Source organism: Lynx canadensis, chromosome E1, assembly GCF_007474595.2.
Source record: "Lynx canadensis isolate LIC74 chromosome E1, mLynCan4.pri.v2, whole genome shotgun sequence".
In the NCBI taxonomy this organism is placed as follows: domain Eukaryota; kingdom Metazoa; phylum Chordata; class Mammalia; order Carnivora; family Felidae; genus Lynx; species Lynx canadensis.
In genome coordinates this window covers 40,552,555-40,570,623 of record NC_044316.2, presented here as the reverse complement: position 1 = coordinate 40,570,623, position 18,069 = coordinate 40,552,555, and the positions used below count along the sequence as shown (strand labels likewise).

The 18,069-nt window shown below is 56.9% G+C and overlaps 2 protein-coding genes across 3 annotated transcripts; one reads left to right on the top strand and one right to left on the bottom strand.

Annotated features, from left to right (window-relative positions):
- Positions 1-100: 100 nt before the first annotated feature.
- Positions 101-15,639, bottom strand: CNTNAP1 (contactin associated protein 1). 2 transcript variants are annotated; one of them, XM_030294837.1, is made up of 24 exons: positions 14,812-15,639; positions 13,830-13,931; positions 13,542-13,735; positions 12,936-13,083; positions 12,655-12,858; positions 11,838-12,022; positions 11,124-11,267; positions 10,190-10,451; positions 9,574-9,723; positions 9,143-9,314; positions 8,587-8,693; positions 8,321-8,440; positions 7,764-7,967; positions 7,410-7,566; positions 7,199-7,326; positions 6,705-6,890; positions 6,014-6,235; positions 5,517-5,756; positions 3,952-4,305; positions 3,214-3,341; positions 2,670-2,763; positions 2,226-2,471; positions 2,070-2,117; positions 101-1,445 (listed from the first exon to the last, which is right to left on the bottom strand). In XM_030294837.1, exons 1-24 carry the CDS (start codon positions 14,873-14,875, stop codon positions 1,165-1,167), a joined length of 4,140 nt encoding a protein of 1,379 aa, XP_030150697.1. In that variant the 5' UTR covers positions 14,876-15,639; the 3' UTR covers positions 101-1,164. The 2 variants fall into 2 exon arrangements, with proteins under 2 accessions (XP_030150697.1, XP_030150698.1); XM_030294838.1 differs by lacking the exon at positions 14,812-15,639 and adding an exon at positions 14,346-14,580.
- Positions 15,640-15,729: 90 nt separating this feature from the next.
- On the top strand, positions 15,730-17,814 carry CCR10 (C-C motif chemokine receptor 10). The gene is made up of 2 exons (XM_030294844.1): positions 15,730-15,756; positions 16,582-17,814. The coding sequence occupies exons 1-2, from the start codon at positions 15,733-15,735 to the stop codon at positions 17,647-17,649; spliced, it is 1,092 nt and encodes a 363-aa protein (XP_030150704.1). The 5' UTR covers positions 15,730-15,732; the 3' UTR covers positions 17,650-17,814.
- The last annotated feature ends 255 nt before the right edge of the window (positions 17,815-18,069 follow it).

The window sequence follows — 18,069 nt, the reverse complement described above, 5'->3', positions numbered from 1 at the left end:
AGAGGATTCCCGGTGGAAATTTCTGAGCCCTCCGGTTAGTTCCCTGAAAGTCATCCCACTTACCCCCAGCCACGACGCCAGCTACCACGCACAGACTGGGGCTCTGCCACTCTGCTTTATTAGAACGGTTCTGGTTCTGCGAGCACGGCTTCAGAGTGGAGGCTGGGTCAGGCTGGCCGAGTGGCCAGCCGACCTCACGAGACTTCCAACACGGGAAAAGCAAGAACTACAGACCGTGGCACAGCACAGGACAGGACAGTCGATCAATTTTTTTCTTTTATATATAAACTGATAATTAAAAAATTAGAGTAGTATATAGAGTTTCTCTAGAGAGAGACTTTGCAACAAAAAATATATATAAAGAACATGACCTCCTGGGCAAACGAAGCAGCATCTCTGAGCGGAGGAAAGAGGGCTCCTCATGCACTGGAGAGGGGGCCAAGCCTTTGGACAGGCACCAAGGCTATTGCATATCTTGGAAGAGGGAGGAACAATAGAGGGCAGGCTAATGCACTGGCATCTGCATTATTCTCTCTACATTGCAAGTTGTTTTTATGGCTTTGGCTAAAGCATGTGAAGCAGCGGAGGTACTAAGGTGCTAAAACCGAGGCCTCTCGGTCTCCGTAAAAAACAAAAAAGAGAGGATGGGGGACAGCAATGAAGCCCTCCCTAACCCCCAACTGAGTGGAAGCAGATGGAAGGCATTCTGCAGGGCAGGGGGGAGGCTAGGGGATGTAATTTAGCAGCCTCCTCCCCCCATGCCCTGTGCATCCCTGCAATCCCACACATCTGTCCCTGCTGAGATTGAATACTTGAAGGGAAGCAGTTAATCTCTCTTGCACTCTGTCATTAATCCCTGGCAGCAGCTGGGACAGGGATGGCAGGGAGGGCCTGTCTCAACCCCATGGAGCTTCTCCTTTGGGGCAGGCAAACAACCAGGAGCCTGGGGAAGCGGGGACGGGGAGGGCATTGGTTTAGGCAGTGAGGCTCGGCCACTCTCTTTGGTCCCATCTGTAGCTCTGCCCACCAAACTTGGCAGGAGGGGCATCCTCTGGATGAGCAGAACCTGCTAAGAGGAGCCAAATGTCCCTGACAGGGTGGGGAGAGGCAGGAATTGGGGAACTCAGAGGAGATGGACGTGGTCCCTAAAGCCCTTTTCCTGATTCATTCAGACCTGGACTCCTCCAGGATCTGGGGGAGATTTTGGTCCCGGGAGCCAGGGGCTGGGGCTGGGGCTGGGGCTGGGGCTGGGGCTGGGGTGGAAGCCGGTGTAGGGGCTGGGGCCTGGGCAGAGCCTGAAGTAGGTAGGGGAGGTTTGCTGCCAGGGTGGTAATCATGGGTGGCCTTGGGCTCATTGGTGTGGTAGGAGCCCTTGTAGCGATGATTTTGCAGATAGAAGAGCACCAACATCCCCACCAGCCCCAGCAGCAGGAAGGCCACCAAAACTGAAAAAGGAAAAAGGAAGAGTTCAGGGCAGGTCTGAATGTATGTATGCTTTGGGCCAAAAGAATACGCGTGTGACTGGCTGCCGTTCGATCGTGTCAGGCCATTCCCAAGTGCCTGGCGGGTCTGAATTCCTGTTACCCATTTCTCACCTCTCTATGTGTTACTGCACCCCCCTTTCCTCATCCCTTAGCCATAGCCCCCTTTTAATATTTCATTTCAACTAAAAGTCTGTAGCGTCCTCAAACATTTAAAAATCTCCAGCTTGGGGGCGCCTGAGCATCGGGCTTCGGCTTAGGTCATGATCTCAGGGTTTGTGAGTTCAAGCCCCACATCGGGCTAGCCGCTGTCAACGCGGAGCCCGCTTCGGATCCTCTGTCCGCCCCCCCCCCCCACCCCGCCTCTCCCCAACTCGTGCTCACTCGCTCTCAAAAATAAATGAACATTAAAAAAATAATAAAAATCTCCAACTCAATGCCATACTACCGTCAGCACAGCCCGGCTCATCCTTGTTTGCACCACCCCGCACTGAGTGCCTTCGCCACCCCTCAGCCCTGGGGATACGGGGAAGGGAATGCTGACCGAGGGTAGAATTAGGAGGTCAGGGTAGTGATCACGCTACTCACAGCCTAAAAGTATGGCAACCCATCCCTCATCGTGGTAGTACGGGAAGTCTGGAGAGGAGAGAGCGCCGGTTAGGAGAAACCTCCTCCTTGTAAAGAATCGTTTCCCTTCCCTGCCGTCCCTCACTGCCCTCCCTCCTCCATGTGCCCTGGACGTACCCGGGGGCAGATACCAGGGGTCCAGCTCAGGCGGCACCTCTGAGAAAAGACGGGGCATGGCTCCGCAGTTAGATTCCGACAGGTCTCCCTGAACTCGGAGGGCCTCAGCTAGCTCGGCGGTCATGGGTCGAGGGGTTCGGAAGTGGGTCTTGAGAGGGGCCACGTTGTTGAATCGAACACCAGACAGGCAGCCCGAGAAACCCGGTGTGTTGTAGCGCTGGATCTCCGGGTCAATTACTCCCGTCTCTGAGGGAGAGGCCGGCCCAGAAGGAGAGGGGCTGGGACCACCCATAGCCTGGCCCCTCTCACCCATCTCGCCGTCTGCAGGGTTCCTGCGCCTTGTTATCGCCGCCTTCCCAGCCCTTCCCAGGTCCCTCGCTCTCTAGGCTCCGGGGGCCTCACCCGTAACTCCTTAGCCCAAACATGATGGCACCCACGCCTCACCCATCACACGCCCTAGATACAAGGCCTTGGGTGAGTCCAGCTGGCTGTCCACCAACAGTGAGAACTTCTGTTCCGTCAGTGGGAAGTAGTCCACCTGAGGGGGAGGGAGAGGAGCTGAGGGAGGGAGAACCAGAGGCCGACGAGGCCGAGACCACGCAGGAAGTCCTGTTCTGTCCACACTGGTGGTGAGTCCCTGCCTAGTCCTGGCTGGACAACCCCTGGGCCCAGATGAAGGATTTCATATTAAAAACCCAACGGCCCCGTTCTGAGCCGTCTTTGAAGCTACCAGTGGCTTGACTTTGTGGAAAACCCCTTTACTTTCTGAGCCCATTTACTGATTTATAAAGCAGACGTGATAAGAACTCCTGCCCACCCGAACCACCTCCCGGAGTTGTGAGGGTTGCATGAGGTAATACCCATGAGAATCCTCTGTACATTGCGATGTGCTCTACTCATGCTAACTCTTTGACATTTTCCTGGGCACCATCACGAGGTTACGATCTGAGTCGGCTCACCTCCCTCGTCCACCTCCCTCCACACGCACCTGGATGAAGAGGTTGCGGTAGACCCGGGTGATGTTGACGCTGTGTGGCTGGCCATCTGTGACCGGCTTCGTGGTCAGCTGGTACACGTAGGGGCTGGTGCCCAGCTGATACCGCAGCTGCAGGGTCCCTGTGGGATGGGGAGGACAAAGGGAGTCTCCTCTTGGCTCCCACAGCCCCCATCTTTTTTTTGTAATTATTTAAATGTTTATTTATTTTTAATTTTTTTATGTTTATTTTGGAGACAGAAACAGAGCATGAGCAGGACAGGGGCAGAGAGAGAGGGAGACACAGAATCGGAAGCAGGCTCCAGGCTCCGAACTATCAGCACAGAGCCCGACATGGGGCTCGAACCCACCAACCATGCGATCATGACCTGAACCGAAGTCAGATGCTTAACCGACTGAGCCACCCAGGCGCCCCAATGTTTGTTTATTTTTGAGAGAGAGAGAGAGACAGAGCATGTGCAGGAGAGGGGCAGACAGAAAGGGAGACACAGAATCAGAAGCAGGCTTTAGGCTCTGAGCTGTCAGCACAGAGCCCGACCCCGGGATCAAACTCACGAACCATGAGATGGTGACCTGCGCCAAAGTCTGATGCTTAACAGACTGGGCCACCCAGGCGCCCCAGCCCCCATCTTCTGAGAATGCTTGGGTCCTTCTACTAGTGAACCAACAGTCGTGAAAGTGAAGGGCGCCCTGCACGCAGAGGGAGCCGAGGGGCAGCCTATGCGAGCTTACCATCTTCCTTGATGAGCACGGCCATGTAGTCCCGCACAAAGGAGCTGACGTAGAGCAGAACCGCAGGGGCGGAGTCAGTGCTGAAGCTGAAGGACACCTCCTCACCGGTGACGTTGTAGACAGGCCCACGGTAACCGGGCACGGGCCGGCCGGGCCGGGGGTAGTCCGGCAGACGGTAGCCAGGGCCATGGTAGCCAGGCACGTAGCCAGGGGTGTCATAGCCGGGGATGTAGCCAGGCTCGTAGCCGGGCACCGGCCGGCTGAGCATGTGGGAGAACTCCCGGGCGGCCGAGCGCAGCGCTGACTGGAGGTTGTAGCGCATCCAGGTGCCGGGCTCAAAGAAACCTCCGATATCTGAAGGCGGAGGGTTATGAGGTCAGGGATTCAGACACTACGCCATCTGCACACCCACCCTGGAACTTGCCCTCGAACCACAGCACACTGTCAGAACTTCACTCTTCTGTCCCCTTGAGCCTCTATGTCACAGAAGGGAAATCTCAAAACTGTGAGAAATGGGAAAGATCATCTAACGCAACCCCCGCATTTTACAGATGGGGAAACTGAGGCACAGGAATGGCTAGTGACTTCCGTAAGGGCAAGCAGTCTATGGAGAGCCAAGATTAGAATCAAGGTATCATGGGGCGCCTGGGTGGCTTGGTAGGTTAAACGTCCAACTTTGGCTCAGGTCATGATCTCACAGTTTGTGCATTCGAGCTGACAGCTCAGAGCCTGGAGCCTGCTTCGGATTCTGTGTCTCCCTTTCTCTCTGCCCCTCCCCTGCTCACATTCTGTCCCTCTCAAAAACAAATAAACATAAGAAAAAAAAAAAAAGAATCGAGGTATCATGACCCCATCTGGTACACTCGCCACCACTCACACTTACTTTTTTTTTTAAGTTTATTTATTTTAAGTAATCGCTACACCCAGCGTGAGGCTCAAACTCACAATCCCAAGATCAAGAGTCAAATGCTCTTCCACCTGAGCCAGCCAGGCGCCCCACTACTCACACTTCCAAACTGAGACCAAAGGTCCTCAGCTGACCGGAGTTCCTGTGTCTTCCTGCACCACCAGAAATCTCTCACCGTTAACCTACCTGCCCGTACATCCTCCTAGACCAGCCTTAGGAAGGATGCAGTCTGGGTGTATGTGCAGAATCTTGCTATGGTGAATGTCAAGGCTTGCCTTAACCAAGAGCCAGGCTGTAGACATGTTTTAGGAGCACAGGAAATGGCCAAGGAGGGCATCGCGCAGCCTGAGGTGACTATGCTTGCAAGAGGGGTAACCTGCGGTAACTTAGTGACAGTGGGAAGATGGGGAAGTTATTTGCTTGTTGCTTTTAAGTTCTTTTAGTACCAGCTAGCTGAACCATCCCTTCTTGGCCCCACTTTATGACTTGGAGTCATCCAGGATCTTCAGCTGCCTGACGCCCCGGATGAGAGCTCAGGAACCCAGGGACAACTCTAGTTTTCCCTGTCGCTGACTCTGCTCTCTCCGTCTTTCCCTGCCCTCCCTACATCCCATTGTGCCCTGTGGCTCCCTAGTCTCGCACAAGCAGCCGCACTGACCGTGGTTGCAGTATGGCCCGTCAAAAGCCGTGAGGTCACAGTCACACGTGTAGTAGCTGTAACGCTCCACACAGCGGCCTCCGTGGAAACAGGGGAACCGGGGGTGGGCGCAATGGCCTGTGCAGTTGGGTGAGGTACCCTCCGAGGCGTTGGCACGGCCTTCCAGGTTTAGAGTCACTCCATTCAGACGCATAGCCCTCAAGCAACCCACGAAGGGGCGCCTCTTAAGCTCTGCAGATCCTGAGAAGGGTGGGCAGGTCAAAAAAAGGGTGTCAAGCCAGAGACAGGGATAAGTACCGGGGTCTGGAAGGGAGCCAAGGGGAATGTAATAATAGGATAAAATCCATGGCCTAGAGAGGAAAGGTGAGCCTTTGGGTCACGCTGCAGCAGAGGGGATCAGGATCTAAGACATTGGGGCTCCTGGAAACAAGGAGAACGGTTGGGAGGGGGTGGGAAGGTAAAGGAAGCTTCAGACCCGCCTCGGGGCTGCTTCTTACCAACATAAAGGGGCTGGTCGTACTCCAGCCAGATGTAGGTCTGCAGGGGCATAGGCCGCAGCACCCAAGGCCGGTGATCAACACGGAGCCGGGCCTGCTTCACATTGATCTCCGCCCGGACCAGGTGCCACTCATCGTCGTTGAATTCAAAGTCATCGGAGTGTATGGTCAGGTTCTCATCCCCATTGCCCACGTCAAAGGCGAAGACCACATCCCGGGACGCTGGACAATGCAGTGGGATGGGGAGAAAGGACTCAGACCTCACAGATCCCTTACCCCAGACCACCTCTTCTTCTTCACTCTCTGGAGCTCCTTGAGTGTCCCTCCAATGTGTCTACGGCCCGGGACAAAACCCATAAACTCCTTGAAACCTTACACCCCTGGTTTCTGAGTTCCTTACACCCCCATTTCTGAGGTTAGAAGCATAGCTAGTCATGTCGGAAACCCCTCAGGAGTCCAGCTGCCTTATTCACAAGGGGCCTAAGGCCCCGAGAGGTGAAGACAGCGCCTAAGTTCACAAAGCCAGCTACCAAAACAGAGCTTGGTCTGGACCCTACAGTTATCTAAAGCCCTTTCCATGCTGCCTTTCGAGGGGCATCTGCCCTTGTCCCTTCCCCCAGCCTCTGCCTACCCCATATCCCCCCTGAGATCTTCATCTAGCCCACATCCCTCCTGATGTCTGCCTGCTCACTGTTGAGTTCCACCCGCACGTAAGGTCGGCGCCACTGGCAGTAAGGGCCCCCCATGTTCTCTAGGAAGACTCCTGAGGGAGCCGAGGTCCTGAAGTAGAAGGAGACATCAAGGCTGTGGTTGGCACGGATGGGGGGAAAGCGCAGAGCAGCCCCAGTGTGGAAGGAGATGGTGTTCCAGGAATTTCCTATAAAACCAGAAGGAGGAAGGCTGGATCAGGGAGGTTGGAGAGTGGAGCAGGGAGCCTTGGGTTGTGTGGGAGAAGGTAGGGCAAAAGGGGACAGCTAGGGGTGTCCAAGGTGGGGGCGGGGGGGAGAAACAGGTATAGTGAAAGAGAATAAGGTACAGGGGAACCACACAGACGGGGGTCCTATCACAGCAGGAGCTGGGTGTCTGGCAGTATGTCCTAGAGACCCACAGTGGGCCAGGTGTCCTAAATTTTGGAAACCGGAGGGCCAAGCCCGGGAGGGCACACAAAAGGGGTCTGCCACTCACGATCGCCGTAGCAGCGCAGAGGCCTCAGGAAGAACTGGGCCTCGGAATTGGAGCGGTTCGTATCCCCCACCACCACCTGAGTGACGGGCAAATGGTCCACAAAGGTCAGCAGTCCCTTGTCGGTTCTCCTGTGGGGGCAGGATGCAGTGGTTCAGCCCCTGCTGCTCCGCTGCCCCTGGAATCCTGAATGCCCTGTCCCTTCGCCCCTCACCACTGGGGCTGGTCAGCATCACAGTTACAGTGCAGAGCGGGGTCCACACAGCTCCGGTCCAGACCGCAGGCACAGCGCTGGATCCCAGGCTGTGAGCCTCCCCAGTAGAAGTGCTGCTCCTCATTTCGGCCAATCCAAAAGCTGTAGGGGTAGCCTCCTGGGGAAGACGTGCAGGCAGTTTCCAGGCCCCATCCCTCCATTAGCCCCTGGGTTCCTCTCTCGCCTTTCCAAGCAGCCCCGATCCTCGCCTGAATGTTCGAGGGCTCTAGCTGAAACTTCTGGTTCTCTCCTCCCAAGTCCCCATGGGTAGCTCCCCCAGCTCTGCACCTCACCCTCGGTGACCCTGGCCCTCACCAGCAGTGTTGAGCAGCCGGGAATTGTAGCAGGAGAACTCGATCCACTGTTCACAGTGCTGGGAAGCATTGGCCAGGGCACTGACTTCCTCCCAGGATGCATTCCAGTACTGGATGGCCCCCAGGAATGGCCGCTCCATGCTAGAACCTGTCACCCGAGTTGTCCACAGCCTGTCATGCCGCACAACTGTCCATGCCCGGTTCTCTGGGGGAGGGGAATGGACAGAGCTTTGGCTCAAGATGGGCATTCTCTACCCATCTCCCTACCTCCACCACTGCTGCTGCTAGTCAGAGCCAATAAATGTGACCAGCAGCTCTGTTCCAGCCCACTGTAGGCTGGAGATGTGACAGCTGGACAGCTGGAATGGATCAGGACGCTGGAATTTATCAGCAAGGCTAGATTACAAATTCCTGAGTGTCCCCTTTCCCCTCTGCCATCCTTTACCCCTACCACAGTTTGATCTTGCTGGCCCCTGTCCCCCCTTCAACCCCCTGTTTTCCATACACCCCCACACAGCCTTGTCAGCTGCCCCTTCACCACTCGTCAGAGCCACTTACCTCGGATATCACAGTACACTACAAATGGCTTCAGGGGACCACTGCCATCAGGATCAATGGTGAAGTTTCCAGAAGTTTTCCCACTGAGCCGATAAGCCTCACAAGATTCCTTATACAGAGCTGGTAGGTCGGGGGGTGGGCAAAGGGCATTTATGGGGTCAGAGGGCTAGGAGTGCCAGTCCTACCGTCTCCAGCAGCCTCATGATCCCCAGCAACCTCTTGGCCTCCCCTGCCCCGGAGTCTCCCCCATCCCCCACTGCGCTTACGTTGGTGGCAGGTCTCCCCCTTGTAGCCTGTCAGTTCACAATAGCAGATGAAGTCATCCCAGGACTGGTAGCAGCGTCCGTCATGCTCACACATGTTAGGGCTACACCTAGGGAAGAGGGCCAGCACCAAGGGCAGGCGCCTTACTGTGAGTGTGAGAATGGGGTCTGATCCCTACAAGCTTCACTCCAGGCTCCTGAGAGCACCAGAACCAGCCTCGTAGAAGCCTAAGTGCTGGTGCATGAGTCCTTGGGGCTCAAGGACTCTTCACCCTCTACTGGCCCCCTCTCCCACCACCCCCCTCCAGAAGAAAACCCCCTAGGGCCAAGAACAGATGCTTCATTTCCATTCTGAGCTTGTGTCACTTTAATGGAAGGATTAGGTAAAGGAGGACAAGAGGTTAAGGTAACAAGTCAAGGAGGAATCATCTCCAGGTGGGAGACTGAGGACCTGGGACCAGGAGAAGGGAGATTATTGAGAATGGCCACTCCCATGGGGAGACTACAGAAGGGGGCTTTGCAGGGGTCACCTCTTGTAGGGAGAGGGGCTTCTGGATACCTATCAGTGATGCCACATGTGTCAAAGAGGACCTCAGCATAGTATCCAAGCCGCCGGCCCTCCACCAGAGTCAGGTTGACCAGTTGACCATCCACCTTGAGCAGCTCCATGCAGCCATGGAACGCCGTCTGGTTGGAGTGGCATCCCGATCGACTGGCTGGTTTGGGACAACCTGGAGCAACCACCCCTGTGAGGCCCTCCCCAGGGGAGACCCCAGAGACCCTCCCCCAGGGAGATGCCAAGGGAAAGCCAGACATGAAGGAAGGAAGGGGGCCAACAGACAATGGCAATGGCCTTCCAGTCTCCAAGGCACCAGAGGGAAAAAGAGGGATTTATCCCTACAAAACGCTCCATGTAGCCCCATCTGAGGGGACTTTGGTGGGGCCTTCCCACCCAGAGATAGGAGTCTGGCCAGGCTGGCTCCCACTTACCCCCAAAGAAGTATGAGGTGCCAGTCCGGATCAGCAGCGGGTATGAGACTCTGACCTCTGCCCCCTCCACATCATCAATGCTGATGACTGCATGGTTCTCCTGTGCTGCAAAATTCACCTCGTGCCAAAAGCCATCATTCAGGCGGTACCCTGGATGGGAGAAGAAGATGGTGTGGCTGAGGGAAGCTCCAAACTCTGAGAGAAGTGTCTTTAGTGGGGAAGCAACAACCCCACTCTGTGCCTTATGTGCCCTCCATTATTAACACTTATCACACTGAGTGTGACATTTTTGAATGTCTGTCTTCACTAACCCTAGCAGCTGATGCAGTCTGTAAAGTTGTAAATGAATTAACAAGCAACTCCCAAGCCTCCCCTGGAACTAGAGAGTACCAGGACTCTCAGCTTTCCTGCTTCTCCCAGCACCCTTAGCTCCTCAGATCTGACTCCCTGCCACCATCCACTCCCACCTTCTCCCAGGGCCCAGGGTCCTCCTGCTCTGCTCCCTTCCCTCCCTCACCCCTCTCCAAGAGGCAAAGTCCTCCTTGCAGGCCCACACTCTCCCCTCCTCTGCCCTCCTCTGGCCTCCTGGCGCCTCCCCCCACCCTCTGCCTCTCACCAGCGGCAAACTGAAGCTTCTTTCGGCCAGTCTGCGCGATGGACACGTTGACCTGCCCTTCACTGAGCATCAGCTCCACGTGGCCCAGCCCGTCCCCCAGGCGGGAGAAAAGTAGCAGCCCTGTGAGATCCCAGGTGCGGAAGCGAAAAGAGACTGCCAAGCGGCCACGGCGCGGGAAGCCAGGCACTTGCACGAAGTTGTGAGGCCCTCCGAAGTTGATGGGGTGAGGAACCGGGTCCAGGCAACGGAAGGCCACCTTACCCTGAGGGCGAAAGTAAGGATCCATCAGCACCGGAGAGAATGGAAGACATCTGCCTCTGCTGGGATTCAATTTTCATACTGGTCTAAGACCCTTCTGAGGCACTCCCTCGCAGTGTGTGGGGGAAGGGAGGGGGTAAGACCTCACCCCCCACAAACGTATCCAGCTGTGGAGGGGGGCGGAGTTTCCAACCAAGTCTGCCCTCAAGGCTCTCCATTGGCTAACGCTGATCTACGCCGTCTCCAGGGGGACCACCTCCTTCCCTTCCTTCCAGCTTGGAGAGGCAATTTCCTGCTGGCTTCCAGGCAGCGACATTAGAATGCCCGCTGCAGAGTTGGGGTGTGGGGTCACACCAAAACAGCCCTGGGTTCAAGTCCCTACTCAACCACTGCACAACTGTGTGATCTCTGGCCAAGCCACTCCGGTCTCTGCACTTGTTTTTCCTCAAGCATTAATTGAGGATGTGGTTGGGCCAGACCACAGCTTCATAACTGGGGGTTAGGGAGGGGTGGCCTTTCACCTCCTGTGAATCGGTGATGCCCCACTTGAGGATGTGGCAGGGGAGAGAGGGATCCTCGGCTTTTATCTGATTCTCAAGATCTCTTCCTGCTCCACCTCTTTGCTTTCCAAGCAGCTTTGATGTCCCGTCCTCCCTGATCCCCCCTGCCCACTGGCCTCAAAGGTGATCCTCGAATGGCGCCGCACAGCCAGGTCTGCGATGTTGACTCGGTTGAAGATTATGTTTTCTATGCAGCCGCGGAAATTATGACGATAGGCAAGGTTCTTCTGCGCAGCGCCCACTAGACCCCCGATGAACATCTGCGGGGCAGGGTGGGGGTGGCGAGGCTCCCTGGGTGTGTGAGCCTGTGCCCATGCTCTTTCGCCCCACACTTTCCCAGGCTCTGGGCCTGGCTTTATAGAAGACTGGAAATATCCATTTCCCCAGTATCATCAGTATTAAAGCTGGAAGTTTGCTGGGCTTCCCCAGACTTGGGTTCTAGCCCTGACTCTGCCACAAATTGGCTGCGTGCCCTTGAGTAAGTCAATTAACCTGTCTGGGATTCTTTATCTGCAGATCCAAACCACGGTCTTTACCAACTCCACAGAGTTAAGCAATCCAATGGGGCAATTTTCTCATCTTGCCTGATCCCCCAAACCCAGATTTTCAATTCCCATGTCAGTAGTTCTGGGGTTGTGCCCAGGAAATCTGCCTGTTAACAGCAACAACAGTGACAAAAACCTAGGCCTATGGGCCGCAGGTCTGCCAAGAGCTGCTAGGATGGATATTCAAGAACCAGAAAGCAAGGTCCTACCTCTGGTGGAGAAAAGTCCTGTCCCCCCACTGACCCACCCAGCACCCCACTCAACTGAATGAACCACTCTGCTCACCTCGTTGTCCAGGTTCAGTCTCTCAAAGTCTCCATTGAGCACAAATCGCTGCACGTAGCCATCCAGGGTGAGATTTGCTTCTCGGCCAAATCGGTCCACACGAACGTAATGCCAGTGTTGATCATTGAGGACGCCACCAGCACTCACTGTGGTGTGACCGGGCCTTGGCTGGATAGGGCTGCTGCCTGGGGGGGCGGGGGGAGGGGGGGAGGGAGGGAGAGCAGGGTCAAACCTACAACCTGGAGAACCCCCAGGTGGAGATGCTTAGCCCCCAGGTGAAGCAGCAGCCAGGAGCACAGAGAGTTTGCACAGGGCCCAGGGCAGCCAGGGAGGGTGGGCATATAGAGACTGGACTTTAGCTTGGGATGGAGTGGTGGCCATTGGCGAATATGTGACTTAGGGTAAGTCATTTAACTTCTCTGAGCCTTTGTTTTCCAATCAGTAAAACTTGGGGCATGATCGCTGCTTCTCCCTCATCACATGGATGTTATTATAAAGGCTAATGAGATACAAAATAACAACTCTTTGGGTTTATATGTATATGTACTTGTAGTATATATAAGGTTTCTACAATGAAGAAACTGGGTAAGTGCCTTGTTCAAGGTCGCCCCACGGGTAGTGGAGCTGAGACTGGAATCCAGATCTGCGGACTGGGAGTCCAGTGTTTTGCTAGCGCCAAATTCTACACGAAGAAGGCGGGTTGATCCAAACAGTAAGGAAAGGCCAGATCGGGAGTGGGCGCGGCTTCGCGTAGGCGGTGCAGCGAGGGGCGTGGCAGCAGAGCCTCCGGGGTCGCACCCCGGGTGACTGAACTCACCCAGGCTCATGTGCAGCAGCAAGTGCGCCCCCTGCAGCTCCAATGTCACGTAGTCGCCCTGGACGCCCTCCGCGTGCAGCAGGAGCCCGTCCTTCTCTTCCGTCTTGAAGCTGAAGGCGAACACATCCCAAAGGCTCCGGCTGACCCCTCGCGGGAAGCGGTATGAGATGGCATCGTCGCCGTCGAAATAGAGCACGTCGGACTCTGCGCAAAGGACAGTAGGTGGGCCGAGGACCGGGAAGACTCTCCCAGGAGCTCCGCCACGGCCTCCGCATCCTTACTGTAAGGGCAGCCGTAGAGGCCGAGCCTCAGGCCGATCTTGCCGCGCGGGTTCCAAGCCAGTGGCACGATGCGGATGTAGCGCGCGGTGAAGTGATAGTGCAGGTCGTGGCGCACTACCGCGGACTCGTTCACGTTACCGAAAAAGGTCTGAGGGAGAAGGCGAGAGGAGAGACCAGGTCCCCACTTTCTACTTCGTTTCTCCACAGCCTCCCAGCCCACAGCTGCCACACCCAGCCAATCTAGACTTCCAGAAAGCAAACTCTCCTTGATTTCCTCGGCCCTCATGGCTTTAGGAAAACAGGTGCCTTAGCGTAAAATGTCCTCTCCCACCATCCTATTATTTCCTCAGAGCCCAACTCAGATGTCACCTCCTTCAAGAAGCTCTCCCAGATTTTACCCTAAAGTATGTTAAACCCTGTCATCTGAGAATGTCTCGCACACATGGCGAACTGACCGTCCCTATGAACTGAACCCCCTGATTGGAAGTCACTGCTCCTCATCTGTGTCCACACCACCTCCTCCTCCACTTCCCCCAAGCTAGTGCCCAGCCCAGGTTGCAGAGTTGAGGAGGTTCTCCAAGTGTGTGCACAGAGGGCCTGGAATACCGCGTTGTGCCCTTGCTGGTAGAACGGCGTCCAGCTATCCACTCGGTCCCCGTAGAGCAGCATGTAACGCGTGACCCAGTCCCACGAGTTAAATGAGCCCTGGGTGGCCACAGCTCGGATCCGGTGCTTCTTCATTAAGTCGATCTGGAGCCAAGGATTCGGGTCCCCAATTCGGGGAGACCATCCGCTTATGCCTATAGAAGAGGCAAGGGCTTTCACCCCCGGCTCTCCCTTCATCCCTAGCCCTCCAGAGTCCCCCACCACGCCTTGGGGCGGAGCCTCACTCACCGTGCAGCCGGGCAAATCGAGGCGCTGTGAAGAGCCCGTAGTAGGAGGAGGCGCCCAAGGAGCGTGCGTACAGAGGCCCGACCAGCTCCTCGTCACAGCCGTCTGGGTTGGGGGAACGGACATTTTGATCAGGGCGACCCCTCCCAGGTCCTTCCAAAGGCCGCGCACACAGAGCGACTGGAGTTCCTCCTTCTCTGTCCCCCAGCGGCCAGCCCAGCCCTAACTTAAGCCATCTACCCAATCTGGGCTGCAGCAACAGCTGCACACTCCGGGGAGGCTGCCTTCTCCTCCTGGGGGGTTCACTAAGCCAGACCTTCCCTAGCTCTGTGACTGCTCTGGTACCAGCCTAGGCTTAGTACTCTCCCAAACACAACCCCAAGCCTCAGCATCTTATAGAACCTGAGTCAGCCCAAGGCACCAATCCAGCCCCAGCCTTATCATCAATCCCACTCATCAGCACCCCCAACCCTCACCAACCCCAATCCAGGCCTTGGTCCCAACCCCAGCCAGTCCTACCAGCAACACCAGCTCCATGTCCAACCTCAGCATCAATCAGGGTCACCAACTCCTGCTTGGATCTCAGCCTCAAAATCCACCCCAGCCCCAAACCCTAGCCCCTGGGCCAGCTCCAAGCCCAGCCTCAGCCCCTAACAAAACCTTAACCCTGGCCGGGTCACCAGTACCACCCTTATCTCCAACCCTCAAACCCAGGACCAACTTCCGCTTGGATCCCAGTCCCAAATCCCCACCCCGGGCCGACTCGAGCCTCGGCTCCCCCGAGCCCAGCACCACCCCGGGAGCGCGCGCCAGCCTCGGAGCTGCATTGCGGAGCGCGGGGGAGAGGCAGGAAAGGATGGGAATGAGCGAGCGCGCGCCGGCCGGGAAGGGACCCGCGACCACCTAGCCGCAATGCGGCTAGACCCGCCCTGCAGGCTTTGGACTCCCCGGCCCAACCCTGCTTGCACCTGCGCCCGGCACTCACAGTAGCCCCAGCCCTGGGTTCCTGAGACCGCGGCAAGCAGGATGCAGAAGAGCCGGAGACACATGGTGCAGGGCTGATGGGTCTCGGCGGCCGCCTCCCAGTGCCCGGTTCCGGGTAGGGCTCCAGTTCCAGCTTGGGCTCCCCAATCTCCTTCTGGGGTTCACAGCGGATCGCCGTCTCTTCTCCTAACCCACTCCTCGCTCTGTCCTCCCTCTCCCCCAACCCTTCTCCCTTCTCTCCGTCGTTCCTGGTTCTCCGCTGGTCTCTCTCTCCTTCCCACCCTCTCTCCTCTCACCTCCCCCCTTCCCCAGCCTCTCTCTCCCGGCACGCGCCGCTTTCCCGGACCCCGCGCAAGCGCGCGCCTCAGCCCTGCTGCGAAAGGGCGGGGGTAGAGAGCCTCCAGACGCTGGGAAATACCCTGAATAACCCGAGGCTGGCAGGGACTGTGGCCGCAGAGATGGGGGAAGGAAGGCTAGGGCCAGCCGAGAGGTCCTCAAAAATCCCAGAAAAGCGGGGGGGGGGGCTACCTGGAGATGGGGAGATAAGTAAGTAAAAGAATCTAACATTTTCTGAAGGCAAATTGTGCCCCCAAACACCCGTGCTAGGCACTCTCATTACCCTGTCAACTCAGCATTTTTACCTTACTCCACTTTACAGATGAAAAGCCTGAGGCTCAAAGAGGTAAACGTACTCAAGATCACACAAGTAGCTAGCAAATGATATTCCAAAAACCCATTCTTTTTCTACTGGCGGGGTAAAAAGAAAAAAAAATAGAGGGTGGAATGGGAAAGTTAGGTAAAAAGGGCTCACAGACCCTATCCCCACCGCCCTCTTGGCCCCTCTCCCCGCCCCTTCCTTCCTGTCCCACTAGCTTAACTTCTCTCCCTAGTGGCTATACCTCAGAAACCCGTGTAGCCAGAGATGGGGACGGAGCCTGCAGAACAGGTGGGAGTGGGGGCAGGGAGGAAGGGTTATAGAGAGGGAGGATAAGGCAAAGGGATGGGATTCTCCACTTGGTAACAAGCTTCTACCATGCTATGACCTATCCAGGATGCCTGGAGCCATCTGGGATCAGGACCTTCCAGATAGATGGGGCTGGTGATGTGAGGCTGGGGTTGGGGGATGAGACTGGACTGAGGGGAATAGTGAGCTGAACCTCGAGGTCCCAGGTTGCAACCGAGACCAGAAAACCTGAGGTCCAACCCTTGAGACCCCCCGCCTTGCCATGAGTCATTCAGTGTACCTGTACTGGAGGTAGAGATGGGGCAGGGAGGGGAGAAAGGAAAAAAGACATTAGAAACCCTCTCCACACCATGCCTGGAGTCCAGGGACCAGCCCTGAGGCAAAGCCTGAATGTAGGTGTTCTTCCAGGAGAGGGCGCTGCAAACAGAACTGAATCCCCAAGATCTATTAGTGACAGAAACCTTGGCTCATGGAGAGCCCAGGTGCTTCACATCCATTACCTCTTCCTTATTTCAAACAACTCTGCCGCTTGGGCTGGTCAGGGTTTCTAATCTCAACATTACGTATTAGGCAACTGAGATACAGACAGGTCAAGGTCAGTCAGGAAGCTGCATGCAGAGGCAGGAGGGGTGCAGTGGAAGCCAAGACCTGTTGGGAGGGTGTGCTAGGAAGAGTTTGGAGAAGAGTTTGTATCTTCTCCCTCTGCACAACGGTCACAGAAGCTCCCAGCTTGGAAGGTATGTGTGGGAAGGGGAGGTGTGTGGGAGGTGTCTCATAAGGTCTCTCCTCTCATTTTGACCTCCCCAGGTCTCCTGGAGCCCCTACTCTGGGTATGATGAGGAGGCATACTCGGCTGAGCCATTGCCAGAACTCTGCTACAAGGCGGATGTCCAGGCCTTCAGTCGGGCCTTCCAACCCAGTGTCTCCCTGGCAGTGGCTGCACTGGGTCTGGCCGGCAATGGCCTGGTCCTGGCCACCCACCTGGCAGCCCGACGTGCTGTCCGTTCGCCCACTTCTGCCCACCTGCTCCAGCTGGCCCTGGCCGACCTTCTGCTGGCCCTAACCCTGCCCTTCGCCGCAGCCGGGGCTCTGCAGGGCTGGAGTCTGGGAAGTGCCACGTGCCGCGCCATCTCGGGCCTCTACTCAGCCTCCTTCCACGCTGGCTTCCTCTTCCTGGCCTGTATCAGCGCCGATCGCTATGTGGCCATCGCGCGGGCCCTCCCCGCAGGACCGAGGCCCTCTGCGCCAGGCCGCGCACACGTGGTCTCAGCCATCGTATGGCTGCTGTCGCTGCTTCTCGCGCTGCCTGCTCTCCTTTTCAGCCAGGATGGTCAGCGGGAAGGCCAGCGGCGCTGCCGTCTCATCTTTCCCGAGGGCCTCACGCAGACGGTGAAGGGGGCAAGCGCCGTGGCGCAGGTGGTCCTGGGCTTCGCGCTGCCGCTGGGCGTCATGGCCGCCTGCTATGCGCTCCTGGGCCGCACGCTGCTGGCCGCCAGGGGGCCCGAGCGCCGGCGTGCGCTGCGCGTCGTGGTGGCCCTGGTGGCGGCCTTCGTGGTCCTGCAGCTGCCCTACAGTCTCGCCCTGCTACTGGATACGGCCGACCTACTGGCTGCCCGCGAGCGGAGCTGCCCTGCCAGCAAGCGCAAGGATCTGGCACTGCTCGTGACCGGAGGGTTGGCCCTGGCCCGCTGCGGCCTGAACCCCGTACTCTACGCCTTTTTGGGCCTGCGATTCCGCCAGGACCTGCGGAGGCTGCTGCGGGGTGGGAGCTGCAGCCCAGGGCCTCGCCCCCGGGGGCGCTGCCCCCGCCGGCCCCGCCTCTCTTCCTGTTCGGCTCCCACTGAGACCCACAGTGTCTCCTCCTGGGACTACTAGGGCTGCGAATCAAGGGGAGAGGGCGGGCTGAGGAAATGATTCCAGGGAGGGTAGTGGGAAAGGGGAGTAGGTGGGGAGACCCTGAGAAGGAGGTAGGGACCTAAAGGAATTGCTTCTGTACTTTGCCACATTAAATTGATAACATGGAAATGAGATACAACCCAACAACTGTTACTATTTTTGAGTCACCGACTTGGAAGTGATTTGTAGCAGGGCAGAACCGGTGGGTTCCCCCTCCCCCTCAGTGCGCTTGGCTCTGAGTGGAAGGCGCTGAGAATCTGGGTGGGGGTGCAGGGCTGCTGAGCCTGCTGAAGCTCGAGGCACTGACACTCCCTCCACCTTCACCAGGTCTCTGTGAACAAGAGGTGAGGTGGGAAAGCTGCCAGGCAACGCGAGGGGCTGGGGTTCCTCTTAAAGTAG